The sequence below is a fragment of the Bufo gargarizans genome, chromosome 3 (assembly GCF_014858855.1).
Source record: "Bufo gargarizans isolate SCDJY-AF-19 chromosome 3, ASM1485885v1, whole genome shotgun sequence".
In the NCBI taxonomy this organism is placed as follows: Eukaryota; Metazoa; Chordata; class Amphibia; order Anura; family Bufonidae; genus Bufo; species Bufo gargarizans.
Window position 1 is genome coordinate 551,379,937 of NC_058082.1, and position 27,716 is coordinate 551,407,652.

At 52.2% G+C, this 27,716-nt stretch overlaps 1 protein-coding gene across 3 annotated transcripts; it reads right to left on the reverse strand.

Annotated features, from left to right (window-relative positions):
• Nucleotides 1-654: 654 nt before the first annotated feature.
• POLQ (DNA polymerase theta) lies at nucleotides 655-27,700 on the reverse strand. 3 transcript variants are annotated; one of them, XM_044284120.1, is made up of 31 exons: nucleotides 27,650-27,700; nucleotides 26,747-27,348; nucleotides 26,488-26,670; nucleotides 26,245-26,375; nucleotides 24,999-25,155; nucleotides 23,871-23,979; nucleotides 23,472-23,679; nucleotides 20,821-20,980; nucleotides 19,117-19,263; nucleotides 18,817-19,029; nucleotides 17,725-17,867; nucleotides 17,198-17,411; nucleotides 16,905-17,047; nucleotides 16,628-16,821; nucleotides 16,396-16,520; nucleotides 15,539-15,782; nucleotides 9,226-11,681; nucleotides 8,891-9,034; nucleotides 7,700-7,890; nucleotides 6,688-6,928; nucleotides 6,422-6,615; nucleotides 5,619-5,756; nucleotides 5,367-5,541; nucleotides 4,698-4,815; nucleotides 4,170-4,276; nucleotides 3,896-4,080; nucleotides 3,503-3,614; nucleotides 3,183-3,307; nucleotides 2,521-2,668; nucleotides 1,672-1,781; nucleotides 655-1,316 (listed from the first exon to the last, which is right to left on the reverse strand). In XM_044284120.1, exons 2-31 carry the CDS (start codon nucleotides 27,240-27,242, stop codon nucleotides 1,203-1,205), a joined length of 7,425 nt encoding a protein of 2,474 aa, XP_044140055.1. In that variant the 5' UTR covers nucleotides 27,243-27,348; nucleotides 27,650-27,700; the 3' UTR covers nucleotides 655-1,202. The 3 variants fall into 3 exon arrangements, with proteins under 3 accessions (XP_044140055.1, XP_044140054.1, XP_044140056.1); XM_044284119.1 differs by having other exon boundaries at nucleotides 3,183-3,614; XM_044284121.1 differs by lacking the exons at nucleotides 655-1,316; nucleotides 1,672-1,781; nucleotides 3,183-3,307; ... (1 more) ...; nucleotides 3,896-4,080; nucleotides 4,170-4,276 and having other exon boundaries at nucleotides 2,525-2,668.
• Nucleotides 27,701-27,716: the final 16 nt, after the last annotated feature.

Here is a 27,716-nt window from a genome sequence, read left to right on the forward strand (position 1 = left end):
CCTCTCACTGTATGTATCATGTAGGCAGAGTCAAGACCAGGCCCTTACTAATGTATTGTGGTTCTCCATGTTGCCTCCTTTACTGCCTTGATTCATTTTTCCATCACATAATACACTGCTCATTTCCAGGGGTTACGACCACCCTGTAACCCAGCAATGGTGGTCGTGCTTGCACACTATAGGAAAAAGCGCAGAGCTATGCACACTCCTGCTGGCCCTTTTTCCTGTAGCGCGGCCACTGCTGCTGGATTACAAGGGGGTCCTAACTTTAAGTACGTAAGGGTACTTTCACACTTGTGTTGTTTTATTCCGGCAAGCAGTTCCGGTGCCTGATCAGTCAGAAAAATGCATTGCAATACCGGATCCGTTTTTCCGGTGTCATCAGGCAAAACTGATGCGTTTTTTTTTCTTTTGTAATTTTTAAAGGTCTGCACATGCGCAGACCGGAAGGACGGATCCGGCACTAATACATTCCTATGGAAAAAAAATGCTGGATCCGGCGTTCAGGCAAGTCTTCAGTTTTTTTGGCCGGAGATAAAACCGTAGCATGCTGAGGTTTTATCTTTTGCCTGATCAGTCCAAATGACTGAACTGAAGACATCCTGAGCGGATTACTCTCCATTCAGAATGCAGGGGGATAACTGATCAGTTCTTTTCCGGTATAGAGCCCCTAGGACGGAACTCAGCGCCGGAAAAGAAAAACGCAAGTGTGAAAGTACCCTTAGTCAATTTATGTCTTGGAAAAGCCTTTTAAGCAAACTGTTACACAGTGAAAGGACCAGGGGTGACAGCAGCCCAATCTACAACCTCTCACAATACCTGTCCTGAAATGCTCTGTGCTGCTGCCCTGTAAAGCTCCGCCTGTTGTGACCGCCCCCAGCAGTGGTAGCTGGACTGCCGGATGTAAAAGGCTGGTGAGGGCATTTCGATTTTCAGCCTCTCAAAGATGGCAGCTGTGGCTGGAGCGAGCGGATTAATGACATCATCACTGCACTATATTATTACAGGAGATTAATGACATCATCACTGCACTATTATATTATATTATTATTACAGGAGATTAAAAGAGGTCGGACTGGCTCCGCCTCACAAATCATTACATGTGCAAAGTCACAAAAAATTCATATTATAAATCCTGCTAGGACTTCAAGTAATTTCCTTCCAGGATTCGGCTCTGTGGGGGAGGGGTTTGGGGGTCTCATCTACAGGTCAAAGTCCTGCAGGTCGCCCCAGCTGGGGCCAAACTTCACTTTCACCTTCAGGGTAACGGACAACTTCACCGCATTCTCCATCTTGCTTTTTATAATCTGCGCCACCTGCGGGAAGAGAAAAGTGTCGGATTGAGGTCAACGGGAATCGCAGCCGCCAAATATCTGACGGTCCGCCACCAGTCGGGGCCCATTGCTGGATTAAAGGGACTGGACTGTACAGACTCCGCTCCCCCGTGCGGCTCATTATTCATGACCCCCCCCTCCAACATCAAATCAGTCCGAACTGAGTAGATGTCAACATAAAGGCAGAAACCATCAAAAATGTATTGTGTCAGCGGGAGAGTCATGTGACCACCAGACAGTCACGTGACCGACGCCATCCCGCTTCAGTACATGAATCCTGACCGGGGCCGCAGTAGGCAGGATCCATGTGCACATGTGGGGTGTCGAGCAGCAATACCTGGATGACATCGTCCTCGGCCGCCTCGTACAGCAACTCGTCATGCAGCTGCAGAATGAAGAAGGCGCCGCGGCTCGGAGGCAAAGGATTCCCTTTTCGTACCGATTTCCCTAAAGAGAGAGAGGACAGGAAAAAAGGCTAAAATACCCCAGAAATCGCCCTCCGCCCCCATAAAGGCCTCGGCGGTTTCCATCACCAAATAATGCTATGTGACGGTGACAACCACTGACTGCAGCCCATAGCGGTTGTCACCCAACTTTCCACACATGAATGGTGTATACATCCACCTCCTCAATTACTCTGCATGCGTGTCAGTCTTCACTGCAGTTCTGGGGTTCCATTAAGTTGAGCATAAGCAGTGTGGAATATGTATCTGGAATATAATGTGCTATTCTCACCAGCAGCGGCTGTATCGGGGGAGGGGGTGCAGAATCCGGTTCCATCTATTGCTGACAGCGATGATACCGTGTAAGTGGCCATCCCCGCACCAGATCATGTGACCCCTCGAGGAGCTACCCCCATCATCATCATCAGCTCTAAGATCACATCTCTGTCTCCGTCTCTGGGGTTTAACCCACTAAATCCCACAGCGCAAGATAACATCAGCGCTGCTGCACCAGCACTAGGACGGGCAACATGGCGGAGGCTTCACCGCCTGAGAGCTGCTGCCCCCCACTGACACAGTCTCGGCAGAACGTAGGAAGGTCAGAGGCCGAGGCTGTCAGGTACTGCCGGTGGCAGCCAATGTAACGCTCAGTATGACCAGTGGGCACCACATTATATATGAGCGTCGGGGGGGCAGGGCTGTTCTTTAGCCTGGCATCACCCCAGGGCTCGCTCACCACACACCTGTACCCGGGGCCAGCAGTCGGTGTCCGTGGGACTTGGGCGCGGCGGGGAAGGTCTGCTCCAGTTGTCTCTGGATGTTGACAGTTGCCGTTTTGACGATGTCGGCGGCCGATCCCTGCACGGTGGTGTTCACAGCCTGGCGCTCCGCCTGACGGGCGGAATAAAGACACATTACACCTCGCACCCGCCAGGAGACTGGTGAGGCTGCCATTATAACAACGTGATAAGCGGCAAAACTGGCAGCAGAAGACTGGAAGTCTCCGACATCATCCCAAACACTTTTTAATGCACTAATAGTCTCTGCACCATTTGTAACATCTCTGCTTTCTGTCAGTGAATGGGAGTCTCCTCGTTTAAAGGCTGAAAGCCTGCCCTAACCTAACACAGGCATCGGTAACCTTCGGGACTCCAGCTGCTGTGAAACTACAACTCCCAGCAGGCAAACATGCTCGCCTGTTCTTGTAACTCCCACAGGAGTGAATGAAGCATTCTGGGAGTTGTAGTTTCTGAACAGCTGACTTGCCGGAGGTTGCTGATCCCTGACCTAACACTGCTCACAGCTGAGGGTTTGTTACAACGTGGAGGTAAGAGCCATCAGCAGGACAGAGCCGCGTGCTGCTGCGTTCAGCACTGACACACTGTAACGCACAGGATGCACTCACATGACCCCGCGCGTGGTGATTTGCATCCTTGATGGCTGGAAGGTAGCGGCGCCGACCCAGGATCGTCTGTACAAAGCCTCTGGCAGCGCAATTCTTCACCGTCTCCTTCAGGAACCGCTGAATACCTGGAAACATGAAAACGGATGGAACCGCAGCTCCGGAGAGGTAATGCAGCCTCAGACTTGTCAGCCCTGCCCCCCATCCCAGCGAGGACCAGATGCACATGATGCCGTTTATCTTGAGAACAAGGCGGCGGATAGAACTCCCAGGACAGATCCCACTGCAATCTGCGCTTTGGCGCCACTTATCTCCGGTCTCACCAGTGTACCGGGCCTTGAAGGACTCTATGTAACAGGCGGCGTCCTCTTCCCCGATCCCCATCTGCTCGCCCAGGGATTTTGCCCCCATTCCATAAATGATTCCGTAACAAATCTAAAGGACGAGAAGAGAGCGATAAACGGGCGCAAAAATAAAACCGCATGAAGTCTGACGAGTGCTACGCCCTGAGCTGCAACTTTCTAAGGAATTTTATATTTCAGCCCCTTGCCATTTTCAACATCTCTGCTTGCTTACCTGCAGAGGCTGACGCGATTGGCTCACAGAGCATTACACTGATACACTGTGACAAACCTTCAGCGGTTAGAGGATTCCCGTACGGCGCACACACAAATAATCATCCACATCCCTCACGATGTGACCCCCTCGGCCGTCACCTGTTTGGCCTGCTGCCTCATACTGTCCGTCACAGCGTCCGGCTCAATCATCTTCCACTCGGCTGCGATGCTCCTGAAGACGTCGGAGCCGCTGTTCAATACGTGGATGAGGCGGCGATCCCGGGATAAGTGGGCGAGAATCCGCAGCTCCAGCTGAGAGTAATCTGCCGCCACTATTAATCCCCCTGCAGGAGGAGTACAACTCCCATCAGCCAGAGCCCCCCATGCCCTGTATTCGCCCCTCAGTATATTCATTGGGTCCGATGAGGATTACCTGAAAACGGGATGAAGGCGTGCCGCATGCTGACGAAAAACGACATCCCCCGATCCTGCGGGATCTGCTCCACTGGCACCAGTGTCCTGGGGAGGGTCCGGACGCCCCTAAAACCGCACAGCAAGGGCCAGTGAGACCTAATAATCCCCACCCATCCCCCCAATACACAGCAGAAATAATCATCACCCTCATCATCCCTGCACCGGTGAATGATAGGACTCCACTCATGGTGCAGCCGAGAGGCGTGGAGTCAGACACCCCAAATGTGCGAGGAGATTGTAGAAGGAAAGGTTCTGCTACTTCCTAACATATGGTCTGGCTCAACTCCAAGATCTCTGCTTGAGGTCAGTGAATGGAAACATTGATTGTTGCAAATGCATCATGAAAGCCCAGCCTGGCCCTGCTGCCACAGATACACTGTAACAATCCTTCAGCTGTGCGAGGTCAGGAAGGATTGTCAGCAAACTACAGCATCGGAGTATTAGAAAAGCCATAGTGCCACTGTGGATGATGAGGGTTGTCATTTACCGCTGCTTGGACGTGCTCACTGCCTGAGACGGGGGGCTCTCTCCCACCAGACGCGGCATTTCAATCTCAAAGTCTTTGGGAACATTCTGGATATTCGGCTCAGTGAAGCTCACCCTGCCTGGAAGAGAGAGGCCGAGATGGTCACCTAGAGGTCTCCGTGAATAGTGAGCCCACCTCAGCTGCCCCCGACTTCACCGCGACCCCTCAAACTCCACCACTACCACCGCCGCCCCTTGTCTTCACCGCCTCCACAACCACCACTGCTGCCCCCCAACTCCATGGGCCCCCCCCCCGGAGTTTACCACTGCTGCCAGTTCCCCCGACTCCACAACCACCACTGCTGCCCCCCCAACTCCATGGCCACCCCCCGGAGGTCACCACTGATCCTCTCAACGATCCCCCCCCTAAGGTCACCACTGCAGCCACCCCCATCTCCATGGCCACCATCCCCAACTGACGCCTTCCCCCGGACTCCACCACCACCACGACTGCTGCCCCCCCAATTCCACCATCATCGCTACTGCACCCTAAATTCCCCACCCTCACATCTGCCCCACTCTGACTTTACCGCCATCCTCTTCTCCACCCCACTATTGGCTCCAGCCTCCTCACCACCCCCGTTAATTTATCCTCTCGTTGTGTGGGGGAGGGGCGGGTACGAGACGCTACCTGTGGCGGTGTGCGTCTGGGACACGGGGTAGATGCGCTCCATGCCCAGGCTCTGGCACAGGATCTTCTCGCGCTGCAGCGGGTACACCACCTTGGTCATGGCGTTGGTGATCCGCTTCCACTCCAGGATCAGGCCGGGCAGAGGATGCAGCGGCTTCAGCTTCTCCAGAACATCCTGAGGAGGTAAGAGACACAATCACTGCAGGCCTGACACATCTGGGCGCACACAGGAGATGATGAGGGTGATGATACCTTCGTGGTGCTGAACTGCTTGCCGAGTCGGACTCTGTGCCCGTTCAGCGCCGGCCGCCGGGTGTACCCCAAAGTCTTCTTGTTTCCAGGACCCTTCACGTCGCCGTTGGGGGGCAGTTTAAGTTCAATGAACAGAACCTGACAGCGAAGGAGCAAACCAGAACGGCATCAGAGACGAGCGGCGCCTGCGTTCAGCCTCCACACAGATCCAGAGCTGCATTCTGCCAGATGTTAAGGCACAACCCTAACTCGTCATGTAGTCAGCATCGCTGCTAAGCATTGTGGGGGAGCGCGTCCTCCTACGTGACACCACCATACAGAGCGAGGGGCAACGCTGCATCGCCCCGAATGCAGAGCAGAGCATGTCCGGTACAAGCACAGAATCAGTACAGAGAGGGTCTGCTGCGCAGGCATTAACAGCGCAGCTCTGGATGTGACTGGAGCAAAAGACCTAAAATAATAATAGAATTGTGAATGCAGCTCTGGATGTGACTGGAGCAAAAGGTATAAAATAATAGAATTGTGGATGTGACTGGAGCAAAAGGTATAAAATAATAGAATTGTGAATGCAGCTCTGGATGGGACTGGAGCAAAAGGTATAACATAATAGAATTGTGAATGCAGCTTTGGATGTGACTGGAGCAAAAGGTATAAAATAATAGAATTGTGAATGCAGCTCTGGATGTGACTGGAGCAAAAGGTATAAAATAATAGAATTGTGAATGCAGCTCTGGATGTGACTGGAGTATATAAAAGATACTAAAAGGTACGTTTTCTAGATGTGGCTCTCGTTGTCACTGTACCTGGGCGACATCATCAGCACTGGTGAGGGAGAAGCGGTGCCCGGCCAGCTGGTACGCCTGGGCCTCAATCTCGTTCAGCTTGGCCTGCATGATGTGTTTCTGTGTCTCGCACTCCTCGCTGCTGAAGCCGATGCCATTCAGCTCCAGCAGCGCCAGGCAGTAGTGTGTGGGCATCTCCACCCCGGTGAAGACCCCTGCAGGACAGAGAGGACACGGTGATGGCGCCGCCCCGGCTGCTGCCCGCGCTCGGCGTCTTACACATTTACCTTGCAGATTCTCCTTCTCCAATAATCCCTGTAACAAGGTCGTGATGCTGAAGACGAGGACCGACTCGATGGCCGCTCGGCAGCGTCCGGACTGGTCGCTACTGGCGCTGAGGCCCAGGCTCTGCACTCCCTGACCACTGCTTACCCCGTCCAGCAGGGGGAGCTCTTGAGGCAGGAAGTTGGCCACCATGTTGTGAAGCGTTCGCTGCTTGGAAGTTGGATCCAGTAACCAGCAAGCGACCTACAAGACAAGACCTCGCCGTCATGTACATACTGACCCCCATTAGTCACTGAAAGATTCTGAGATTGACTCATCTTGTCTTATACTCCAATTACATCCAGAGCTGCAGTCACAATTCTAGTTTCCTATCCCATAACAATGCATTGTGGGAGATGACTGTTAAGTCGTGTGACTAAATGGGGAGGAGTGAAACTGCTGTCTGTCTCCAAGTGCAAGTAACAGGATTATGAAAGCAGCTCTGGATGTGACTGGAGGACAAGTTACTCAAATGGTGTGAAGAGCCGAGCGTCATTAATCCCCAGCTGTACAATATCTGCTCATCCTGGCGTTAGTCTGCAGGGGCCGCAGGTCGTTCTATCATGGCGGCTGATGATTAACGCTCCCACCCACTGAAGCTCGATATCCGAGGAGGAGATGACATGCGGTGTGTGACCGCCAGCTGATGCGGCCTCCTGGTATTCGCACAGCGGTTAATCACAGGCAGACACGCCGTCTCCGATGATTATCCAATCACCTGCGACACAGATCAGCAGCTCAGGCCTAACCCTGGCAGCAGTCCAGAGCGGGCGCCGCTCGTCCTCATCCATCCGGGGAACTGAGCAGGACGAAGGCGCAGTAGCCACAAATCCACAGATGATGGGGGCGCCGCCGCCCCAGAACGGAGACGAGTGTGAGAATCTAAGGAGCTTGTAGACCGAGCACAGATCTGACAGACGCTCCACACCGGAGGACCAGCGCTCGCTTACCGCATGGACGCCGCAGATGCTTTACCTTCGGGTCCTGGAAGTGTCCAGTGATGGAGGTTCTGCAGCCCAGGACCAGAGCCTTGTACTGCTCTATGAAGTTATACATGATGACCTCTGGGGGGCGCATCTGCTGCAATGTGGACCGCAGACACCACAGCCGCTCCTTGACGGGCAGGTTCTGGTCCAGCGGAGGGGCGGCCAGGCTGGAGCTCATCTCTGCAACAAGAGGAACTGGAGGTTTAATGAAGCGGGTGCAGGAATACCAGGAACATATAACATACTGCAATCACCCTGGGCTCTGTCACTTCTTACCGACACTCGCCATCACCCAGTCACTTCTTACCGACACTCGCCATCACCCAGCCACTTCTTACCGACACTCGCCATCACCCAGCCACTTCTTACCGACACTCGCCATCACCCAGCCACTTCTTACCGACACTCGCCATCACCCAGCCACTTCTTACCGACACTCGCCATCACCCAGTCACTTCTTACCGACACTCGCCATCACCCAGCCACTTCTTACCGGCACTCGCCATCACCCAGCCACTTCTTACCGACACTCGCCATCACCCAGCCACTTCTTACCGACACTCGCCATCACCCAGTCACTTCTTACCGACACGCACCATCACCCAGTCACTTCTTACCGACACGCGCCATCACCCAGTCACTTCTTACCGACACTCGCCATCACCTAGCCCCTTCTTACCGACACGCGCCATCACCCAGTCACTTCTTACCGACACTCGTCATCACCCAGCCACTTCTTACCGGCACTCGCCATCACCCAGCCACTTCTTACCGTCACTCGCCATCACCCAGTCACTTCTTACCGACACTCGCCATCACCCAGTCACTTCTTACTGACACTCGCCCTCGCCCAGTCCCTTCTTACCGACACTCGCCATCACCCAGTCACTTCTTACCGACACTCGCCATCACCCAGTCCCTTCTTACCGACACTCGCCATCACCCAGTCACTTCTTACCGACACTCGCCATCACCCAGCCCCTCATATTACTCCTATCTCAGTCCAACCACAAGGGGCGCTATCCTCTCATTCTCAGGGATATCTCTCAATCCTCTGGCCGCCTATAGACCAACAGCTATTTTAAGGAAAGCACAAGAACATCTGTGCAGTCAACAATATGGCCGCCTGCAATGTGCACGTGACCTGAGCATTACGCTGTATGGCGGGACGGTCCCATACCTGACTGGTCCTGCTCACTCTGTAGGGACAGGTAATAGGCGTCCTTCCCTCCCCAGCATACAGCCAGTCCCACCAGCAGCACGTCGTCCCAGCCTGGGATGGAGAGGCCATCATCTTCCTTGGCTCGTCCCTGTGGTGACCGCACTGAGGAGATAATTATGGAGGGGGAAGAGTAACAGGTGACAATACCCAGGCACATACCATTATCCTCATCTACTGCGCTGCTAAACGCTTTGAAACGCGCTGGTCTGTACCAACTAAGAAAACAATGGAGAATCTCAGGAATCAAATCCACATAAAGTGAAAAGAAGAGGTGTCAACTAAAGAAGAATCACCTTGTTTAAACCTCCCACCGATGCAGGACCTGGAGGACAATGTCCGGGTTCTCCGCTCGCAGGCCAAGGATAAGGAAAACTTCTTCTGGTTTTTCCATTCCTTCAGAAATGTCTGGAACAGGGTCAAGTCACTGGCCACATCGATGATACTGAAGTCCTGTGAGCTGGATGGAGGAAGAGGCAAAGAGGATTCCTGAGACAACTTCAAGGAGAAGTCCTCGGCCACCGCAGAGGAGTCTCGAATATCTTCCACCATCGCCACCTCCTCATGGTCCAGAACTTCACCTTGTGAACCAAATAAGTCATCTGCGTCCTGGGATGTGAAGCTCAGGGATTCTAGTCTTGGTTTCTTGATGCCAGATTTCATGGAGGACATGCTGGTCACTCTCGACTTACAAGCACTTGGAGGTGTGGGGGGAATCACATCGGTTCTGCTCTCAGGCCTAGAGTCCGGTTGTCGCTCATTTTCAGAGTCTGGATTCGGAGTAGAATTGCGGTTGTTAAGATCTATATAACGACGTTCGGCACAGGGAGTGTGAAGACCCCCTTCAGGATCTGGACAAGATGGCCTGTCCTTGGAGATTCTGGTCATGTCTTGCTCATTAACTACACGTTGCTCCAAATCTGCAGCTCTGGGGTCACAACTGATGTTCAGTGTGACATTCGGCCACTGATCTAAAATATCCACCATTCCTTGAGTCAAGCTAAACGAGAGGTCACACCACTCTGACCTAGTCTTCACCATCTCCTCATTTTGTACCAATTCTTTGATGCCCCCATTTTTGTCCCCCAGAACTGGGGATTTAGGAATTGTGTGTTCTTCCGTGGGAGGTTGTTCTACGTGATCTAGAACCTCCACCATCTGGAAGGAATCCAGCTGAGAGAACATGATAGACCCTTCGTCATATTTTACAGACAGGCTCTGATTTTCTGGGATTGTAGGGAAGGAAGCCTGCGCCTTCTGCTGAGGAGGCTCCAGCTTTTCCTTCTTCTCGCCATCAGATGGAGGAGGAAGATTGGGCTCTTCCAACTTGGAGCAAAAACCAAGATCATCGTTAAAGCTGTCGAAAAGGAAGCTACCGCTCATGTTCAAGCTGGAGTCCTTTACCTCGTCTTCAGAGGAGCCTTTCTTTGGAGGAGATGCTACATTGGCGTTTGGACCTGTCTTTTCATTCTTCACCTGTGTGTGGTAGGACTGGAACAAGACCTGAAGTTGTGTATCGGTGAGGGACAGGTCACTTCCCTTCTGCCATGAACTTCCATCTGTGACTTTAGCTTCCGGGAGCTCACAGGGTGGACCAAAGGATTTCCTTACAGAAATCTCAGTTTCCTGTATTTGTGCTTGTCCTGGATGCTCAACACTTGGAGAAGTCACATCCTCGACAAGTCTAGTACTAGCTACACTTAGTCTCTCTGTAGGTAGAACATCTGCTAGTGTCGTACCTGCTCCTTCCTCTTCTCTTTTGGGTTCGGGCTGCTGCAGAATTAACTTCTCTGTTTGAGAATCCAGCTGGAAACTGTCCTCAAAAGTCCTCGAAGCGATGTTCAAGTCTGGAGAGTGGCTGCCGCCAGGAGAGGTCGCGGTACAGACAATGGGGTTGATGATTCCACCTGAAGCTTCTTTGGTGTCGGGATTGTTGACTGGAATAATCTCAGGACCAGGGTTCCTCACTGCAGAGGCTTCGACCACTTGGGCAGCAGGGGATGGCTTCATGTCTGGAACTCTGAACACCTGGGTATCTGGGCTTTCCGTCTCTCCTGTTTTAGGGGCCCAAGCTTCAGCCTTCTTCTCTTTCGATGGTGGACCTTCACCAATAAGCAATGGGTCACCTGGAACTCGTCCAGTTTCTTGGTCAGGCTGCAGCTGATTAGTTTTGGAAATGGGGCCACCGTCACTAAGGTGCCCGACATTTGGACGTTTATTGGCCACACTTGAGAATCCGGTATCTATAGAGATGCCAGCACTTATCTCTCTGGGATGAACCTGAGCTTTTCCTGAGTGATGTTCTGGGATGTTCTCCTTACTCTTCAGTACAACATTTTCAGGACTTGGCTCCGGGTTCCCGGCACATGTGGCATCGGAGGACTGGCCGGTAGCCTCCTTACTCTGGGACCTGGCATTATCAGCCGTCTCCAGTCTCTGTGGGCCTGTGCCCTCCACAGTCAGGAGTGGGTTAATCTCCGAACATTTCCTGGCAGTGGTCGAGGCCTTCTCTTGTAGCTCAGAGGTGGATTCTGAGCTCTTGTCGAGGGGTGAGCTGGGCTCTAGGCTTGTATCTGGATTCCAGCGGATCCCCATCATGGCCAGGTCCTCCTTCAACAGCCTCCGCGCCTCCTCCACAATAAGCTCCGATGCCTCCCGCTCCGTGAGGCCCTTCTTCCCAGAAATCCAGATGCATCGGGCGGCTCGGCGTTCCTGAGCAGCTTCCTCGTCTTCATCGACGGCTCTGCGGGAACTAGAGGACAAAAGCAAAACAAAAAAAACAACTCATGAAACAAAGCAGCAAAAAATAAAATAAAATAAATCTAACTCCCAACCACAGCTTCATACATGTCATTCTCTAGTCACATTTAAACCTGCAGCCACAATTCTGCTGGTCTGTGAAAGGAGCAGTCCCATCTTACAGCTCCATGCTGCCCCCTGCTGGTTTAAACTCCAGGTTGGAATACAGTCTGATATGTAGATGACATGAAACTCTCAGCTCTGGTGCACTGAAAGCTATAGAAAGTGCAGCTCTGGAGGTGAATGGAGCAGAAGACCAGGAGGATGAGGTCAGTAGAGCAAAAAGTTTACGACTTAGTAAGAAGATGTAATGAGAGAAACTAGTCACAGAGAGGACACGCTCCGACCCACAGGGAGCGATATGGCGGCGCGCGCGTCTGATTGATATTTGAAGCCAAAAAGTGTTCTGCAAAATATGGAGATTAAATTCCGCTATTAAAATGGATTTGGGGATAATCCGCGGCAGATCCAGCCGGTCCAGCCGTGCGGAGTGCGTCCCCCTGCTAATTACACAGCACAAGCCGCAAGTCTGAGCCGCCACCGGAGAGGCTGGGATGAGTTTGTTACAGACGACCATCTGCAGCACCACATCCCCCTCCGTCCCTGCCGTAACGTGAGCGCAGCTCTAATCAGCCCCGGAACAGCCAACCTGTCTCAATTATGCAGCAGGATTTGGAGCCCCCCCCCCCCCCCATCTCCAGTAATCAACACGTCCAGGAACAGCAGCTGCGGGGTCTCCTGCGAGACATAATAGCGAAAACTGCGAGCGACAGGAGACCCGATCCTCAGCAACCGTCCACGAGATACCGAGGACAGAAGACCTAATATAAACCGAAAGTAAATCCACAGAAGCAAAATCTACCAGTATTATAGTAGTTATATTCTTGTACACAGGAGCAGTATTATAGTAGTTATATTCTTGTACATAGGAGCAGTATTATAGTAGTTATATTCTTGTACATAGGAGCAGTATTATAGTAGTTATATTCTTGTACATAGGAGCAGTATTATAGTAGTTATATTATTGTACATAAGAGCAGTATTATAGCAGTTATATTCTTGCACATAGGAGGCAGTATTATAGTAGTTATATTCTTGCACATAGGAGGCAGTATTATAGTAGTTATATTCTTGTACATAGGAGGCAGTATTATAGTAGTTATATTCTTGTACATAGGAGGCAGTATTATAGTAGTTATATTCTTGCACATAGGAGGCAGTATTATAGTAGTTATATTCTTGTACATAGGAGCAGTATTATAGCAGCTATATTCTTGTACATAGGAGGCAGTATTATAGTAGTTATATTCTTGTACATAGGAGCAGTATTATAGTAGTTATATTCTTGTACACAGGAACAGTATTATAGTAGTTATATTCTTGTACATAGGGGCAGTATTATAGTAGTTATATTCCTGTACATAGGAGCAGTATTATAGTAGTTATATTATTGTACATAGGAGCAGTATTATAGTAGTTATATTCCAGTACATAGGAGCAGTATTATAGTAGTTATATTCTTGTACATAGGAGCAGTATTATAGTAGTTATATTCTTGTACATAGGAGCAGTATTATAGTAGTTATATTCTTGTACATAGGAGGCAGTATTATAGTAGTTATATTCCTGTACATAGGAGCAGTATTATAGTAGTTATATTCTTGTACATAGGAGCAGTATTATAGTGGTTATATTCCTGTACATAGGAGCAGTATTATAGTAGTTATAGTCTTGTACATAGGACCAGTATTATAGTAGTTATAGTCTTGTACATAGGAGCAGTATTATAGTAGTTATATTCTTGTACATAGGAGCAGTATTATAGTAGTTTTATTCCTGTACATAGGGGCAGTATTATAGTAGTTATATTCTTGTACATAGGAGCAGTATTATAGTAGTTATATGCTTGTACATAGGAGCAGTATTATAGTAGTTATATTCTTGTACATAGGAGCAGTATTATAGTAGTTATATTCTTGTACATAGGAGCAGTATTATAGTAGTTATATTCTTGCACATAGGAGCAGTATTATAGTAGTTATATTCTTGTACATAGGAGCAGTATTATAGTAGTTATATTCTTGTACATAGGAGGCAGTATTATAGTAGTTATATCCTTGTACATAGGAGCAGTATTATAGTAGTTATATTCCTGTACATAGGAGCAGTATTATAGTAGTTATATTCTTGTACATAGGAGCAGTATTATAGTAGTTATATTCTTGTACATAGGAGGCAGTATTATAGTAGATATATTCCTGTACATAGGAGCAGTATTATAGTAGTTATATTCTTGTACATAGGAGCAGTATTATAGTAGTTATATTCTTGTACATAGGAGCAGTATTATAGTAGCTATATTCTTGTACATAGGAGGCAGTATTATAGTAGTTATATTCTTGTACATAGGGGCAGTATTATAGTAGTTATATTCTTGTACATAGGAGCAGTATTATAGTAGTTATATTCTTGTACATAGGGGCAGTATTATAGTAGTTATATTCTTGTACATAGGAGCAGTATTATAGTAGTTCTATTCTTGTACATAGGAGGCAGTATTATAGTAGTTATATTCCTGTACATAGGAGCAGTATTATAGTAGTTATATTCTTGTACATAGGAGCAGTATTATAGTAGTTATATTCTTGTACACAGGAGCAGTATTATAGTAGTTATATTCTTATACATAGGAGCAGTATTATAGTAGTTATATTCTTGTACATAGGAGCAGTATTATAGTAGTTATATTCTTGTACATAGGAGGCAGTATTATAGCAGTTATATTCTTGTACATAGGAGGCAGTATTATAGTAGTTATATTCCTGTACATAGGAGCAGTATTATAGTAGTTATATTCTTGTACATAGGAGGCAGTATTATAGTAGTTATATTCTTGTACATAGGAGCAGTATTATAGTAGTTATATTCTTGTACATAGGAGGCAGTATTATAGTAGTTATATTCCTGTACATAGGAGCAGTATTATAGTAGTTATATTCTTGTACATAGGAGCAGTATTATAGTAGTTATATTCCTGTACATAGGAGCAGTATTATAGTATTATATTCCTGTACATAGGAGCAGTATTATAGTAGTTATATTCTTGTACATAGGAGCAGTATTATAGTAGTTATATTCTTGTACATAGGAGCAGTATTATAGTAGTTATATTCTTGTACATAGGAGGCAGTATTATAGTAGTTATATTCTTGTACATAGGAGCAGTATTATAGTAGTTATATTCTTGTACATAGGGGCAGTATTATAGTAGTTATATTCCTGTACATAGGAGCAGTATTATAGTAGTTATATTCCTGTACATAGGAGGCAGTATTATAGTAGTTATATTCTTGTATACAGGGGCAGTATTATAGTAGTTATATTCTTGTACATAGGGGCAGTATTATAGTAGTTATATTCCTGTACATAGGAGCAGTATTATAGTAGTTATATTCCTGTACATAGGAGCAGTATTATAGTAGTTATATTCTTGTATACAGGGGCAGTATTATAGTAGTTATATTCTTGCACATAGGAGCAGTATTATAGTAGTTATATTCTTGTACATAGGAGCAGTATTATAGTAGTTATATTCTTGTACATAGGAGCAGTATTATAGCAGTTATTTACATAGGAGCAGTATATAGCAGTTATATTCTTGTACATAGGAGCAGTATTATAGTAGTTATATTCTTGCACATAGGAGGCAGTATTATAGTAGTTATATTCTTGTACACAGGAGCAGTATTATAGTAGTTATATTCTTGCACATGGAGTGCGGTATACAGCTCAGAATACAGAGTCCATTACCTCTTAAAGGGCACGGCGTTCTTCAGGGCCGTCTCCACATCACTGACATTTCCTCTTGCCAGCACGCTGACAGTAATGAATCCGGCATTGTAAAGAGCTCTCGCCCTCTGTGCATTCAGCAAATCCAGGCGGACAAGGTCACAGAGCTCTCGCTGTACGCCAAATGTGAGCCGGCTCTGGAACTGGGAGAGAAGAAGCTCCATATTGTGCCACCCCAGTCGATTACTGAACACGGTTACCATACCTTAAAGACACGATGCAGGATGACACATTGTAACAAAACACAGTTTTTACATGGGACTGCAGTCAGAGCTACTGCACAGTGCAATCCAAGGGGGATGTTCCATCTGGGAATTTTATGGCCCCCGATTTGACTGTTTTCAGAGGCGCCGCTGAAGTGAATGAAGAGAGCGGAACATGCGCAGCCGCCGTTTCCATTTCTGGTCGCCCCGTTCCAAAGAGGTGGAAACAGGGGCGGATTGGTAACTTAAAGTGGCCCTGGGAAAAAACTAAAAGTGGCCCCCGTGTTGTAGGAGAGTTCAAACTGACAGAAAAAGAAGATAGGTCAAAACAACCAGAACCAAATACCACAGGACAGCACAAAATAGTGCCGCCCCAGCCCCAGTATTCAACTGTATCACCGCCATGCGGAGTTCAGGAGGGACCTGCAGCCGCTGAGCATCATTGTGTACCTGGCCTGCCGCCATCAAGAGGGTTTGAGTGGCCTCCTGGGCATCGGCCCACTGGGCAGTTTCAATGAAGGGCCTATGGCCAATCCGCCCCTTTATTGACACACTCAGCTCTGCTGCACCTGCCTAACCATGAAGCTGTACTGCTCCTACCTCATGGTAACCCACCTGCGTAGGTAGCCGAGGACTGTTGCAGGGACTGGAGCTGACCCCGGCTGCAGCCATGCTTTTTGGTTAATTCTGACAACGGGACTTCACTGATTAAATCCAAGAGCACGAGACTCGTGTAGAACCTGGGGGGATAAAGCAAAAAAATAACTGGGTCGGGTCTACAACATAGAGCATAGGAGGCGGCGGTCAATGCCAGTCAGGGGCCGCACAGCAGATGTCGTGGAGTCACCTCTTATGGATGGCGATCTGGCGCTGCTGGCGGTCGTTTTTGGCGATGATTTTACCCTTTACAGATCGGGCCAGAAAACCTTCCTCGATCCCCACCATCTCGGCCACGCGTTTCATGGACACGGAGAGTTTTTCCCAGAGACAGAAGAACTGATACCAGTCAATGGTCGCCCACTCTTCATACACAGGGGTGACCTGAACCAACGCGAGACAAAACAGCGGCTCAGTATCACACGGCGGACACGTGGGATGCTAACCGCGGTCACGTGATCACCCACCAGATACAGGATGTGCAGGTCGTTCTCCAGGACAAAGCCCTTCATAGCTCTCTGAAGGTCTGCAAAAATGCCCAGAGCCTCGGAGGGCGACAGCGAGGACGAGAGGGTGGCGGAGCCGAGCTTCGTGGGGCGGTAAACCTCAGCTGCAAAGAGAATTACATGATGACCCCCATTCTGGGCTTTTACCCCATATATTATACACGGTAACTATCAGCCCCTGGGGGGGGGGGTAATCATGATTTTACGGAGCCCCCAGGGAGGGGGAGGGGTGTGTGTGTCATGGCGGTAATTACCTCTCCTTCCGTCCGGCTCCTCCTCCACTACCTGTATGAACTCATTTCTCAGCAGCCAGTCCACGCACGCCTCGATAGCTCCGTGGTCCCTGCGCTCCGGATCGCCGCCGTCCTCCTCCTCCTCCTCCTCTTCTTTCAGGCTTGTAGCCAACAGGGTACAGGAGGCGTAGGTGCGGACATCATGGGGCGTGTCTGCCACCCCGCCAACTATGATCTGGGGCACAAAGCACAATCAATGATTCCTCACGTACCTGGACTCTGCGGGCCACATGTCCTACAGGGGCCCCCATAGGGTTCATCACGACTACTGCCCTGTCTATGTAAGTGACGGCCAACAGTGCTGGAACCTGACACAGGAATCAGGAGGCTCAGGATGAAAAAAAAAAAAAAAAAGTATATAGGCCCGATCTATCTAGGGCAGGGGATGAAGTGACTATAATAAGTGTAAACCCGGTGATTATAATCAGGGGGTCCTTTGATAGGGAGGGGTGATAGCCCAATACCAAATGCGTCATTACGCCTCTGACCTCCAGAATAGCGCGGATCATGCTCCCCGTGACTCCGGCACCTTCTTTCCGCATCAGGCAGCTCTGGACCGGCTTCAGGGCCCCCTGCAGCAAACTGATCCCCTTCGACCTCTCCACCGGCTTACATACGAGGATACTCTCCCCTGCGGAGGACGGAAGCGTGAGACCGGGCCCGTCCTGCTTCTATCTGGATCTCGTGTAAATGAAGGTTAAAGGGGTTCTCCGGGTGTATAATACTGATGACCTATCCTTAAAGTAGGACATCAATATCTGATTGGTGGGGTCCGACTCCCGACACCCCCGCCGATCAGCTGAAGAGGTTGGTTCGGTGAGCGCCGTGGCCTCTTCCTAGGCCAGTGACATCACAGAACACCGTGGACCCTGAAGTCAGACTCCCACCGATCAGATATCATTGGCCTATCCTGACAGTAGGCCATCAGTATAGCAGTCCTGGAAAACCCCATTTAAAGGCTATGTACACCTTAAGCTGAAATTTTTGCTTTTTACACATTTTGAGCTAAAAATCATTTTTTCAATTGGTCTTTATTAAAAATCTTCATCCGTTCCAGCCCCCTGCACCACGAGGGACGTCACCCAGATCACATTCGCAGCCGGCTAATGGCTGCACCCTGTCGCCAGATGTTTCGATCCGTGCAACTGGGAGATGCAGCGTTGGCCTTGCAGGGATCCGGAGTGATGAGGATGCTGCGGAGCGGGGTGAAGTATGATCTATAGGAGGGGCCTGGGTATAGTGGGGAGCATTTTTAGCATTGGATAACCCCTTTAAGCCATCTTATCAGTAAGACAAGAACTGAGTTATAATGAGTGTTTAGGAGGTCAGGAGATCAGAGATAAGGAGCTGACTGACTGAACACAGTAAAAATACAGAGCCTGCTACTAGAGAATCTCAGCCCTGTACAGAGAAAGGGGCTCAACATTTTTAATAAAGACCAAATGATTTTTAGCTTAAAATTGCCCATGAAGGTGTCCATCGCCTTGTGTCATGACAAGTATCCAGGATGACAACAGAGAGGAACAGGCTGCACTCACCCGACAGTGCTGCTTACTAGGCCACCCCACCCCCGCACTCACCTTCAGTGTCAACCCCTTTGCGTCCGGCTCTTCCAGCCATCTGCTTATAAGTCAGAATGTCCAGGAGTCGCCCGTTAAAGAGTGGGCTCCGAATGATGACTCGTCGGGCAGGAAGGTTGACCCCGGACGACAAGGTGGAAGTCGCAGCGAGGACACGGACAATACCCTGCCGAAAGGCGCCTTCTACCACGTCCCGTTCATCGAAGGTCAGCCCTGCGGACACACAATGGACATGACTGAAGGACCACAGACGTGACCTGTATGGCGGTCAGTATAATCACGATTTACAGCGGTAAGTACCGGCGTGATGGAAGGCCACACCCCAGGGAACGGTGCGTCCAAGAACGGTGTCCAGTCCAGCCGGACATCGCTTCAGCTGACCCACCACGTCCCGTATGCCGTCCTTATCCAGGACCACAGGGGAGACGCTTGGCTCCAATCTACCATCTAGGGAGACAGATGGGATTTCTCACATGACACAGAATAGTACGCAGCGGTATTATTATATGTTAACCCTTCGTCCGGCGCAGGGCAGTAACGCAAAGCTCTCACATTTTACCTTTTCCAAGACTGGTGAGAAGAACGCAGAAGACGGGAATGTGGCCGAGCTGCCATCTAGTGGAGGCTTTGTGAATGACAGGTGCCATGCAGAGGTAATGGGCATTGTATTAACCATTTAATGTCAAGAGTTCTGTCCTAATTGAGCTGATACTTTTTTGCACTTTTTTTTTTTTCAACTTTGTAATCAATTAGACAAAAATAGTAAAAGAGCGCCTCATCAAGCAGTAGGTTTGAACTTTTTAAAAGGGTTTTCCAAGATTTTAATACTGATGACCCATCCTCAGGACAGGCCATCAGTATCCGATCGGTGGGGTCCGATACCGGGGACCCCCCGCGATCAGCTGTATGAGAAAGCGGCAGCGCTCCTGTGAGCTCACCAAGCACAGCGCCGGCCATTGTTTAATGGTTGTGCTTGGTATTGCACTCAGCCCCATTCACTTGCCTGGGGTACGAGACCGACGAACGCGTCATCGCTTGGCCGAGGAAAGCCGCAACGCTCACAGGAGACCCGGTGCCTTCTCAGACAGCTGATCGGCGGGGGTAAATGAGATGGGACTGCTGGCTGTCCCCTTCCCCACCCACTTTTTTTTACCTGCGTGAGCGGGGAGAAGTCGACCTTTGCGCTACAATCTGCGCCAGAAATACGCCTAGTTTTATAAATGACCCCCTAAATCTTTTTTTTCCCAGGATACAGTTTAGTATATTTTTTGCAACTCAGGTCATGTTTCTAAGCATTTTATTTTTTTTTAAACCTTTCATGGCATTGAGAGAGTTAATCGTCCATTACGGGGAGGGGATTGGGGACGGGCGCTACCGAACCGCGAGTCTCCGGGGATATTCTCATTCTTACGAGTTTCTCTTGTTTTTAATAATTAAGCATTTTTTACGGAAATCACGGGCGCAGGGTGGACGAACGCCTGTCCATGCGCATAGCGCCAGGACCCAGTTCAGAACCGCGTCACCCGATCCTTGCCCTTCGTACACATTGTGGAGATTGCTGCGCTGAATGAATAAATCTTGGATTCTTATCTCACGACGCAGGATTTTCCCGGAAGACGCTGCGATCCGGGCAGCAGGTGTCGTGTAACGGTCGTATCATATAATATTTGCAGCCCAGGGGGTGACGATTTTGGATACGGTTTTCCTCCAATTCACCCAGTGCGAATGCCGTACCCCTCGCTGCCCCCCGTGTCTGCGGGGGAGGGGTGAATATTGGGGGGTATTTTTCGATCCACAACATTTTTATTTGGTCACTGATCACTACGTAGACCACTGAAGACAGAAGTCATTATAGGCCCCTCAGGGGCCCCGGCTGTCTCCGACCCCCACCTGCCCCCGCTAGATTGCAGAAGCTTTAAAAATCAACCCCCTAAATTAATACCGGGGCGGTTCTAAAGCCCGGACCACGCAGCGTACATTCACCAGCCCCCGTCCTCATCTTACCTGCTGACTCCTGCAGCGCCCGGCGATACAGGTTGTAGAACTCACGGGCAATCGTATCGGCCAACTTCTCACACCAGTTCTTGGACGGGCAGAAAATTAAGATGGAATGACCCCCCTGGACGGTCTCGTAGCACAGGCTGACGATGTGGTCGTCGTCCCCCTGCGAGAGGAATGGAGACGTCAGTGAGACTGCTCTATTAGCCCCCGCCCCACTGCGCGCCTAGTATTGGCCCCCGCCCCACTGCGCGCCTAGTATTGGCCCCCGCCCCACTGCGCGCCTAGTATTGGCCCCCGCCCCACTGCGCGCCTAGTATTAGCCCCCCCACTGCGCCCCTAGTATTGGCCCCCCCACTGCGCCCCTAGTATTGGCCCCCGCCCCACTGCGCGCCTAGTATTGGCCCTCGCCCCACTGCGCGCCTAGTATTAGCCCCCGCCCCACTGCGCGCCTAGTATTAGCCCCCCCACTGCGCGCCTAGTATTAGCCCCCCCACTGCGCGCCTAGTATTAGCCCCCCCCACTGCGCCCCTAGTATTGGCCCCCCCCACTGCGCGCCTAGTATTAGCCCCGCCCCACTGCGCGCCTAGTATTAGCCCCCGCCCCACTGTAGTTTATTTATTTATTTGAGTCAATACATTGTCTATTTTCAAAGGTATAAACATAGTAATACCATTCTCTGACACAAAACACGGATCTGCAAAAAAACAATGTAACAATGCCCGCCCTTGTCCGTAAAACGGACAAGAACAGGACATGTTCTATATTTTTTGCGGGGCGGACATACAGAAACAGAATTATATATTTTTTTCAGATCCAATGAAATAAATGGTTCTGCATACGGACCTATAAAAAAAACGGAACAGAAACTGAATAAAAATACGTTTGCGTGTGTGAGCCCTTAGGGTTATACGGAATGCAGATTATAACAGTCTGTGAGGTCATTAATGTGTTTGACTCCATTTTGATTGCTGGTCACATGACACAGCCGAGGATCAGAAGGGAGGTTATAACTCAGTCACCAGTACGAGGATTTCCTTCACTACAGCTTTTTCGCCACTCTATATACCACCCCCTCCCCCCCCCCACCGTACATACCACCCCCCCCCCCCCACCGTACATACCACCCCCTCCCCCCCACCGTACATACCACCCCCCCCCCCCACCGTACATACCACCCCTCCCCCCCCCACCGTACATACCACCCCCTCCCCCCCCCCACCGTACATACCACCCCCTCCCCCCCCCACCGTACATACCACCCCCTCCCCCCCCCACCGTACATACCACCCCCCCCCCCACCGTACATACCACCCCCCCCCCCCACCGTACATACCACCCCCTCCCCCCCCACCGTACATACCACCCCCCTCCCCCCCCACCGTACATACCACCCCCTCCCCCCCCCACCGTACATACCACCCCTCCCCCCCCCACCGTACATACCACCCCCTCCCCCCCCCCACCGTACATACCACCCCTCCCCCCCCCACCGTACATACCACCCCTCCCCCCCCCACCGTACATACCACCCCTCCCCCCCCCACCGTACATACCACCCCTCCCCCCCCCACCGTACATACCACCCCTCCCCCCCCACCGTACATACCACCCCTCCCCCCCCACCGTACATACCACCCCTCCCCCCCCACCGTACATACCACCCCCTCCCCCCACCGTACATACCACCCCCGCGCCCCCACCGTACATACCACCCCCCGCCCCCACCGTACATACCACCCCCCGCGCCCCCACCGTACATACCACCCCCGCGCCCCCACCGTACATACCACCCCGCGCCCCCACCGTACATACACCCCCCGCGCCCCCACCGTACATACCACCCCCGCGCCCCCACCGTACATACCACCCCCGCGCCCCCACCGTACATACCACCCCCGCGCCCCCACCGTACATACCACCCCCCGCGCCCCCACCGTACATACCACCCCCGCGCCCCCACCGTACATACCACCCCCCGCGCCCCCACCGTACATACCACCCCCGCGCCCCCACCGTACATACCACCCCCCGCGCCCCCACCGTACATACCACCCCCCGCGCCCCCACCGTACATACCACCCCCGCGCCCCCACCGTACATACCACCCCCGCCGCCCCCACCGTACATACCACCCCCGCGCCCCACCGTACATACCACCCCCGCGCCCCCACCGTACATACCACCCCCGCGCCCCCACCGTACATACCACCCCCGCGCCCCCACCGTACCTACCACCCCCGCGCCCCCCACCGTACATACCACCCCCGCGCCCCCACCGTACATACCACCCCCGCGCCCCCACCGTACATACCACCCCCGCGCCCCACCGTACATACCACCCCCGCGCCCCCACCGTACATACCACCCCCGCGCCCCCACCGTTACATACCACCCCCGCGCCCCCACCGTACATACCACCCCCGAGCCCCCACGTACCATACACCCCGCCCCACCGTACATACCACCCCCGCGCCCCCACGTACATACCACCCCCGCGCCCCCACCGTACATACCACCCCCGCGCCCCCACCGTACATACCACCCCCGCGCCCCCACCGTACATACCACCCCCGCGCCCCCACCGTACATACCACCCCCGCGCCCCCACCGTACATACCACCCCCGCGCCCCCACTATTAGATCTCATTTCTTACCTTCACGTGAATTAGAGGCTGAAGCTCCCGCACGGGGTTCATGGATGAATCATATAAAGTTTTGCTGATTTTGACTCGTTCTTTGAGGGGCACGGGGCGGAAGTCAGTGTGGTACAGCTCAGCGCGGAGCCAGGACGCCAGCAGGCGGAGATTGGGCAGAGTGGCGCTCATCCCGACGATCTGCACCGCCTTCCCGGGGTCTTTTTTCCTGAAACGTGCCGAAAAAATAAAAAAATCAACAGAAACCCAATAAATGCCCCCAAGAAGAGGCTCCGGCCCTAGACGGCGCTATAACACCTTATAACAGCCCTTCACCTAATATGTATGGGGTCCCAGGGGGATATCATTACATAGAAGATGAGGGTTATACTCCTAAGAATCCGATATTACAACACTCACTTGGCCGCAGTTTTCTGAGTCACATACTGAATCTTGGTGAGGAGAAGCTCCAGCAGGTAACCCCGGTGCGAATCCCCCAACATGTGCAGCTCGTCCACCACCATCATCCCTGAGACACGAGAGCACAACCCCCATCATCATCAGAGCAGGAGGAGAGACATCACAACCCCCATCATCAACAGAGCAGGAGGAGAGACATCACACCCATCAGAGCAGAAGAGCACAACACCCATCATCAATCAGAGCAGAAGAGCACAACACCCATCATCATCAGAGCAGAAGAGCACAACACCCATCATCATCAGAGCAGAAGAGCACAACACCCATCATCATCAGAGCAGAAGAGCACAACACCCATCATCAATCAGAGCAGGAGGAGAGACATCACACCCATCATCATCAAAACAGGATGAGAGACATCACAACCCCCATCATCATCAGAGCAGGAGGAGAGACATCACAACCCCCATCATCAACAGAGCAGAAGAGCACAACACCCATCATCAATCAGAGCAGAAGAGCACAACACCCATCATCATCAGAGCAGAAGAGCACAACACCCATCATCATCAGAGCAGAAGAGCACAACACCCATCATCATCAGAGCAGAAGAGCACAACACCCATCATCAATCAGAGCAGAAGAGCACAACACCCATCATCATCAGAGCAGGAGGAGAGACATCACACCCATCATCATCAAAACAGGATGAGAGACATCACAACCCCCATCATCATCAGAGCAGGAGGAGAGACATCACAACCCCCATCATCAACAGAGCAGAAGAGCACAACACCCATCATCATCAGAGCAGGAGAGCACAACACCCATCATCATCAGAGCAAGAGGACAGACATCACACCCATCATCAGAGCAGAGGAGCACAACACCCATCATCATCAGAGCAAGAGGACAGACATCACACCCATCATCATCTGAGCAGAAGAGCACAACACCCATCATCATCAGAGCAGGAGGACAGACATCACACCCATCATCACCAGTGAGAGAGACTTTGGAGCAAATACAGTAAGACCCTAATGGAGGACGAAAGACCCTCAACATCTTCTCCACTGAAAGAGACAACCCCCATCATCACGTCATCTTGCAGCAGAGGAGGGGACGCACCCAGCAGGTCGATCCTGTTCTCCTCAATCAGTCGGTTCACCAGACCATTTGCCTTCTCGATGGTGCAGACGGCGACATCCAGAGAGGTGAAACCGCCGGCCGGAGCGGAGCTGCCCATGTACCCGCCGACCCGGACCCCCACCTCCTGGAAGAGGTTCTGAAAGACAAGACAGAGCTCTATGTAACCGAGCACCGGCCGACCTCGGGTGGTCCGGCACCTGCAGAGCTCTACGTAACCGAGCACCGGCCGACCTCGGGTGGTCCGGCACCTGCAGAGCTCTACATAACCGAGCACCGGCCGACCTCGGGTGGTCCGGCACCTGCAGAGCTCTACATAACCGAGCACCGGCCGACCTCGGGTGGTCCGGCACCTGCAGAGCTCTACATAACCGAGCACCGGCCGACCTCGGGTGGTCCGGCACCTGCAGAGCTCTACATAACCGAGCACCGGCCGACCTCGGGTGGTCCGGCACCTGCAGAGCTCTACATAACCGAGCACCGGCCGATCTCTGGTGGTCCGGCACCTGCAGAGCTCTACATAACCGAGCACCGGCCGACCTCGGGTGGTCCGGCACCTGCAGAGCTCTACATAACCGAGCACCGGCCGACCTCGGGTGGTCCGGCACCTGCAGAGCTCTACATAACCGAGCACCGGCCGACCTCGGGTGGTCCGGCACCTGCAGAGCTCTACATAACCGAGCACCGGCCGACCTCGGGTGGTCCGGCACCTGCAGAGCTCTACATAACCGAGCACCGGCCGACCTCGGGTGGTCCGGCACCTGCAGAGCTCTACATAACCGAGCACCGGCCGATCTCTGGTGGTCCGGCACCTGCAGAGCTCTACATAACCGAGCACCGGCCGATCTCTGGGGGCCCGGCACCTGCAGAGCTCTACATAACCAGCAGATCTCTGGGGGCCCGACCCCTGTGGATCTCTATGTAACAGAGAACCTGCAGAACTCTGGGGGCCCGACACCTACTGATCTCTATGTAACCGAGTGCCTCCTGATCATTAGGGGCCCGGAACAGTCAGGCACCTGCAGATCTCTGGGGGCCCGGCACCATTAGAGCTCTACATAACCGAGCACCGGCCGATCTCTGGGGGCCCGCCACCTGCTGATCTCTATGTAACTGAGAACCTGCAGATCTCTGGGGGCCCGTCACCTCCTGATCGCTCAGTACAGCCGACTGTGACCTGTAGGGGGCGGCACAGCTCTGTCCTCTGAGGATCGGCTGGTTTCGGTACCTGGAGGTAATAAGTCTTCTCTTTGGCTACGGAGACGAAGGGCAGGATGAAGATGGCTTTCTTCCGCGTCTCCAGGACTCTCTTCAGGAGCAGCAGTTCGGCCACCAGAGTCTTCCCAGCGCTCGTAGGAGCTGAGGAGACAAGTCCGGTCACAGGACAATTACACAAGTAGCACTTCCCTCATGTACCCGGGAAATAATGCACAGTAAGCGGGGGAGGGGCGAGGTGGCGGACTACACTCACCAGAATAGACCAGGTTCTTCCCGGCCAGCACCTGGCCCTGCATCAGACACTCGGCCTGCCACTCAAACATCTGCAGCACCCCCAGGCTGGCGTACTTGTCCAGGACGGCTCGGGGCAGCCCCCAGCTCTCCAGGAGGAGCTTGTCCGCCAGCTCTGCCGGCAGCGCCATGTGGGGCCTCTGACCTGCGGGAGACAGCGGAGAGGAGTCCGCATCAGACGCCATTGGTGACGCCCCCCATCAGGACCGTGGCATACTCACCGGTTGCAGACAGGCTGCCGTCCAGTAACGAGCGGTCCAGACCACAAGGGGGCGCCAGGACTGACACGGAGGGGCTGGCGCTCGGCTGCTGCCTGCTCCGCTTCTCCAGTATGGACGCCTGCTGCGCGGGGCTGAACAGGATATAGTCGGTGGCGCTGGTGTCTGCCGCCCCCCCGGGGCCCGCGCTCCGGAGCCTCGGAGAAGTTCTGCAGTTGGGAGGTCGGGGCTTGCGGTGTGATTGGAGAGCGGCTTTCTTACAGCTGGAGGGGCTCGCAGAGTCCTCAGACCCGGGGCTGGACAGGGAGCGGGGCCGGGTACGTTTGCGGCTGTTGTGGGGGCCCAGGGCTCCCTTCGAGCCTGACGCCGCCATCTTGGGATCGTTTTCCTTTGCCGTCAACCCTCCAAACAAGATGGTGGCCAGGTTGGCTTTTGCAGCCGGCGCATTGTGTGGCTTTTGCATGGCAGCGGTTACCGTCCCGTCAGCGCCCGGTCGCATCGACGCGGAGAGCGCTTCACGTGAGCGTCATCTTCAGACCCGGGCCCCTCAGACCACACCCCAGAGGACATAATATCAGGACGAGGGGCCCCAGGCACAGCCGGACCTGAGGAGGACACAAGTGGAGATGAGGACACGTCTTGTGACATCGCTTTATAACCCTGATCTACGGAATGGGACTCTGGCTGAACTACAACTCCCAGCATGTCTTTACTGCCAGAGGCACCATGCTGGGAGTTGTAGTGTAGCCACAGGATGGAGCTCACTGGGCAGATGACGTCAGCACTGGACTGAACCATCCCCCCAAGATCTCCCCTAGTGGGGTTATCCCTCCCCTCCTCCTATAGAATGGTCAGCTCCGGCCCGCCATCCCCCTCAGGCCTCGTCCTTCTCCCCCCGGTGTTCACCTCCTCCAGCTCCCGGTTCCCCTCATCGGCCTCCCTCAAAACCGCCGCCGTCTGACAGGTTTAAACT

Bases quoted from the DNA above. Each gene is read 5' to 3' on its own strand.
- POLQ (XM_044284119.1), bottom strand. From the start codon at position 27,242: ATGCGACCGGGCGCTGACGGGACGGTAACCGCTGCCATGCAAAAGCCA. The intron at 17,048-17,197 runs GTAATTACCGCC...TTCTCTTTGCAG, and splicing joins GGAGCCGGACGGAAGGAGAG to CTGAGGTTTACCGCCCCACG. The intron at 16,521-16,627 runs GTGACTCCACGA...TTATCCCCCCAG, and splicing joins CAGATCGCCATCCATAAGAG to GTTCTACACGAGTCTCGTGC.